This window comes from Hippopotamus amphibius, chromosome 9 (genome assembly GCF_030028045.1).
Source record: "Hippopotamus amphibius kiboko isolate mHipAmp2 chromosome 9, mHipAmp2.hap2, whole genome shotgun sequence".
In the NCBI taxonomy this organism is placed as follows: Eukaryota; Metazoa; Chordata; class Mammalia; order Artiodactyla; family Hippopotamidae; genus Hippopotamus; species Hippopotamus amphibius.
In genome coordinates this window covers 59087024-59093023 of record NC_080194.1, presented here as the reverse complement: position 1 = coordinate 59093023, position 6000 = coordinate 59087024, and the positions used below count along the sequence as shown (strand labels likewise).

The following is a 6000-nucleotide window of genomic DNA, read 5'->3' as shown; positions in this document are numbered from 1 at the left end:
CCAAACTCACAACACAGTTAATTCATTTCAGAGGTAAAAATGCAGTTGTGTATATATATATATATATACACACATGTTTAAATAATAATAGAATCATATCATATATACTGTTTCATGATCTTTTTTTCACTTAGCATTGCATCTTACTGCATCTGCAAATACACATCTTTTTAATCATTATTTTTAATGGCTGCATAGTATTTCGTTTTATAAAATATGCCACAAATTAATTGCTGCTCAACTGATATGAAATTAATATCTTTTCAATTTTTTGTATTTTAAACTGTGCTGTAAATGTACACTTGTCTAATAATTTCCATAGGATAATTGCCTAGAAGGTAATTTTATGTCAGAGGTAAATTCGCTTGTTAAGAATTTCAGTACGTATTTCTAAAGTGACCTTCAGAATGCAAGAAACCTTATACCTGTGCACAATCCTATCAGCAGTGTAAAAGTGTCATTTAAAATAATCCAGGAAGATAAGTTTAAATCCCAGTGATTTTGAATTCCTTATCATCTAGTAGTGGTGAGTGTTCTAATTTTGTTTCTTGTATTGAAGTTTAACAAAACGATTTTATGATAAAGTTTTTAAAAAGCACTGTTTTGTAACAGTTATTTCCTGTTCCTTCTCCCATGGTCCTCTAGGTTAATTTATCTTTTCTCTCTCTCTCTTTTTTTTTTCCCCTCCAGGATGGAAGTATGATGTGATGGATATAATGATGGGATACTGTGTGGGTACACGGCCTCCCTCTTGCCTCATCCTCCTGCTTCTCAAGCTTTTGGCCACCGTCTCTCAGGGGCTGCCGGGGACCGGGACCCTTGGTTTCCACTTCACACATTCCATTTATAATGCTACCGTGTATGAGAATTCAGCAGCCAGGACCTATGTCAACAGCCAGGGTAGAATGGGCATCACCTTGATAGATCTGTCCTGGGATATCAAGTACAGAATAGTGTCTGGAGATGAGGAAGGGTTTTTCAAAGCAGAGGAAGTCATCATTGCAGATTTCTGTTTTCTCAGAATAAGAACTAAAGGTGGCAATTCTGCCATATTGAATAGGGAAATTCAGGACAATTATTTATTGATAGTAAAAGGTTCTGTCCGAGGAGAGGATTTGGAAGCATGGACCAAAGTGAACATACAGGTTTTAGATATGAATGATCTGAGACCCTTATTTTCACCCACAACCTACTCTGTTACAATTGCAGAAAGCACACCTTTAAGGACTAGTGTCGCCCAGGTGACAGCAACAGATGCAGATATCGGTTCTAATGGAGAATTCTACTACTACTTTAAAAACAAAGTTGATCTCTTTTCAGTTCACCCCACGAGTGGTGTCATCTCTTTAAGTGGACGATTAAATTATGATGAAAAGAATAGGTATGATCTGGAAATTTTGGCTGTGGACCGGGGGATGAAGCTCTATGGAAACAACGGAGTGAGCAGTACTGCAAAGCTTTATGTTCACGTTGAACGAATAAATGAGCATGCCCCAACTCTCCACGTGGTCACTCATGTTCCTTTCTCATTGGACAAAGAGCCCATATATGCGGTGGTGACAGTCGATGACCTAGATGAAGGGGCCAATGGAGAGATCGAATCTGTTTCCGTTGTAGCTGGGGATCCTTTAGATCAGTTCTTCCTGGCTAAGGAAGGAAAGTGGATGAATGAGTACAGGATTAAGGAGAAGAAGCAGGTTGACTGGGAGAGCTTTCCCTATGGCTACAATCTCACTCTTCAAGCCAAAGACAAGGGGTCACCTCAGAAATTTTCAGCAGTAAAGATAGTCCACATTGCCAACCCCCAAAGAGACACTGTCCCAGTTAGATTTGAAAAAGAAAAGTACGATGTGAGCATTAGTGAATTTTCCCCTCCTGGTGTTGTGGTTGCTATAGTAAAATTAAGTCCCGAACCGCTAGATGTGGAATACAAATTATCCCCTGGAGAGGATGCACAGTACTTCAAAATTAATCCTCGGTCAGGTCTGATCGTCACAGCACAGCCACTGAATACCATTAAGAAAGAGGTTTATAAACTGGGAGTGACAAATAAAGAAGGAGATTTAAAAGCACAAGTCACCATCAGCATAGAAGATGCGAACGACCACACCCCAGAATTTCAGCAGCCATTGTATGACGCTTTTGTGAATGAAAGCGTTCCTGTGGGAACAAGTGTTTTGACAGTTTCGGCTTCTGATAAGGATAAAGGAGAAAATGGGTACATCACCTATAGTATTGCCAGCTTGAATGTGTTGCCATTTGCCATTAACCAGTTTACAGGTGTTATTAGCACAACTGAAGAACTGGATTTTGAATCCTCTCCAGAAACGTACAGGTTCATCGTCAGAGCCTCTGACTGGGGTTCTCCGTACCGCCATGAGAGTGAGGTCAATGTGACTATTCGAATAGGAAATGTCAATGACAACAACCCTCTCTTTGAGAAAGTGGCTTGCCAGGGAGTGATTTCCTATGACTTTCCAGTTGGGGGTCATATCACAGCTGTCTCAGCAATCGATATTGATGAACTGGAACTTGTAAAGTATAAAATCATCTCTGGAAATGAACTTGGATTCTTTTATTTGAACCCAGACTCTGGTGTTTTGCAGCTTAAAAAGTCACTGATGAATTCTGGCATAAAAAATGGAAATTTTGCCCTTAGGATTACAGCCACCGATGGGGAAAATTTTGCAGACCCCATGTCTGTTAACATTTCAGTCCTACATGGGAAGGTGTCTTCGAAGAGCTTCAGTTGCCGAGAAACTCGTGTGGCTCAGAAGCTGGCTGAGAAGCTACTCATAAAGGCCAAAGCAAATGGGAAGCTGAATCTGGAAGATGGATTTCTTGACTTTTATTCAGTTAACAGGCAGGGACCACATTTTGACAAGTCATTTCCTTCTGATGTAGCTGTGAAGGAGAATCTGCCAGTTGGTGCTAACATCCTGAAGATTAAAGCCTATGATGCCGACTCTGGCTTCAATGGGAAGGTGCTATTTACAATATCTGATGGGAATACAGATAGTTGTTTTAATATCGATATGGAAACTGGGCAGCTTCAAGTCCTTATGCCCATGGATCGAGAGCACAGAGACCTCTATCTCCTTAATATCACCATCTATGACTTAGGTAATCCACAAAAGTCCTCATGGAGGTTGCTCACCATCAATGTGGAGGATGCCAATGACAATAGCCCGATTTTTCTTCAAGACAGTTACTCAGTTAACATTCTTGAAAGTTCAAGTATTGGCACTGAGATTATTCAAGTGGAAGCCAGAGACAAAGACTTGGGTTCTAATGGTGAAGTTACTTACTCAGTCTTAACAGATACGCAGCAGTTTGCCATCAATAGCTCCACTGGAATAGTTTATGTAGCTGACCAATTGGACCGGGAATCCAAAGCAAACTACTCTTTAAAAATAGAAGCCAGAGACAAGGCAGAAAGTGGCCAGCAGCTGTTTTCGGTTGTTACCTTGAAGGTTTTCTTGGATGATGTCAATGACTGCTCCCCAGCTTTCATTCCCAGTAGCTATAGTGTGAAGGTTCTTGAAGATCTCCCCGTGGGCACTGTGATTGCTTGGCTGGAGACCCATGACCCAGATCTGGGACTGGGGGGTCAAGTGCGCTATTCTTTGGTCAATGATTATAATGGGAGATTTGAAATAGATAAAGCAAGTGGCGCCATCCGCCTGAGCAAAGAGCTCGACTATGAAAAGCAACAGTTCTATAACCTCACAGTTCGGGCCAAAGACAAAGGGCGGCCTGTCTCTCTGTCATCCGTTTCCTTTGTTGAGGTGGAAGTGGTGGATGTCAATGAAAACCTCCATACTCCCTATTTCCCAGACTTTGCTGTTGTTGGATCTGTAAAAGAAAACTCACGGATTGGAACAAGTGTGCTGCAGGTGACTGCCCATGATGAGGACTCGGGGAGGGATGGAGAGATCCAGTACTCCATCAGGGATGGCAGTGGTCTTGGAAGGTTCAATATAGATGACGAGAGCGGTAAGTTTCATATTTTGTGCCAGAAGTGTTGTTTCACTTCTCATGAATTGTCAACATGGGAAAAGTGAAGGGCTCTTCTTGTACTCAAACGGAATGACAGATGAGGTTGCATTTGGCACAGAGGTGATGCAAGTAAAAGCTTTTCCTTAGAATGCATTGATTGTGAGAAGACCTGTTTATACAGTGATAGCCAGTGGTTTTCTTTGGGAGTCCCTGGTTTTTGTTTTTCTTGTTCAGCATTGCGAAGTTATCTTCTGATAAGTGTAAATAATTGTCACCTCTGTTGAGTGCACTCCTGACTTTCACTAAATTAAGGGCACTGGTAAAGTAAATTACATTTGAATTGGCTTTAAATGAGAAGTGTGGAATGGATTTTCAAATGGATCTTATATACCAGTCTTTCCCTTTACGGTAAGGTTTTGCTAAAGTGATTACATTAGTTGCATGGTCGCTTGTTTCACAGGCACATCTGGCCCTAGAATGACAGGCATTTGCACTGTATCCGCCCCACTAATACGTGGAGGCATCCTTCTACAAATGTTTTCATGATAGACTACAGGAGGCATGTTGTGGATTTTATTTATAAAAAGTGGCTTTAAGATTTTATTTATAAGAATTTTACCTTTTATAGAAATACTTTAAAATATGGGACAAAGTTGTCCCAATGTTTTCGTTGTCCCCTACCTGTTTATTTACACACCACTATAGATATAGGTATAGATTTTATTTCTATTCTTCTTATTGTCATGATTCACCTTTAAATGTACAGGTGATTGGACGTGTGTGTGTGTGTGTGTGTGTGTGTGTGTGTGTGTGTGTGTGTGTTCCTTGATTAGCACAGTACCTTTTTCTAGTCTTCTTCAGATTGTAGACATCTCAAGACAGGGACTATGTCTTCTCTATTGCTGTGCGAACGGTTCTATGAGCACTTTACAGTTTAGGGCACATTTGTATCCAATAAATTATTTTCTGTAACACTCACAGGGAGTTTTTTTCCCAGTAATGATGGTGGTGATGATGGTGATGATGATGATGATCGTGATGATGATGTTGGTGGTGGTGGTGATGGTGATGATAATGATGTGATGATGGTGATGGTGATGATGATGATGATGGTGATGGTGATGATGGTGGTGATTGTGGTGATGATGGTGATGAAGATGATGATGGTGATGATGGTGATGATGATGGTGATGTGATGATGATGGTGATGGTGATGAAAACAGATAGTGGGAAGGTGTCATCATAGGGATACTAGTTGTATGTTAATTATACGAGAAAAAGGATTTGAGAAACTATTAAATATTGGATAGGAGTTACAAAACTGTGTGTACTGTCAGAAATTTAAACTGTAAATTGTAAATTGTTTTTGTATACATGGTTTCTGATTACAGTCAGTATAAGTTATAAAATTGATCTCCATAGCCATAATGAAGGAAAAGGTAAATGTCAAGAAAACTGGGTTCAGATTTACCCATGTACTTTTATTATAGTATAACTTGCCACTCAATTAGAATATATTTTTACCTTTGAAGTACAAAATGAGAAAGGAAAAGTAGTTACCCTTACTGAATGTCTATTCTGTGCTAATACTTTACTATTAATAATTATGACTTCATTGAGTGCTTGCAATGGACAGCAAACCATATGAAAAGTTTTATAGTCAGATCTTATTTAATTCTCCCAGCAGCCCTACAAGAACTAATACTCATCAATTCATGAACTGATGGTCAGAGAAGATTCAAAACTTGGAGCCTTGGTTTCAAGTTTAGCTCTGAGTAGCTGCAGGATATACTGCTGTCTCCCATCTAAAGACAAGTATGGGCTTCCTTATATGCTTCTAGATACACTTGAATTTTGTGTTGATCTAAAATCTGTAAGGCAATAAAGTGTTAAATGGGTTTCAAAGGCCTTAACAACTCTAGGCTCATTGACTAATGGCACCGGCCATTAATCACCTTCCTTTTTCCTAGCAGTCCCATTGTTTGTGTGGCTCTCCAGTGT

The 6000-nt window shown here is 39.9% G+C and overlaps 1 protein-coding gene across 3 annotated transcripts in view; it reads left to right on the top strand.

Annotated features, from left to right (window-relative positions):
• Window positions 1-707: 707 nt before the first annotated feature.
• The window catches only part of FAT3 (FAT atypical cadherin 3), a 540254-nt gene continuing 534961 nt past the window's right edge, over window positions 708-6000 (top strand). For all 3 annotated transcript variants that reach the window (XM_057695201.1, XM_057695200.1, XM_057695199.1), the window contains exon 1: window positions 708-3996. In XM_057695201.1, coding sequence (XP_057551184.1) covers window positions 708-3996 — 3289 coding nt within the window. The remainder of the gene's footprint in view (window positions 3997-6000) is intronic.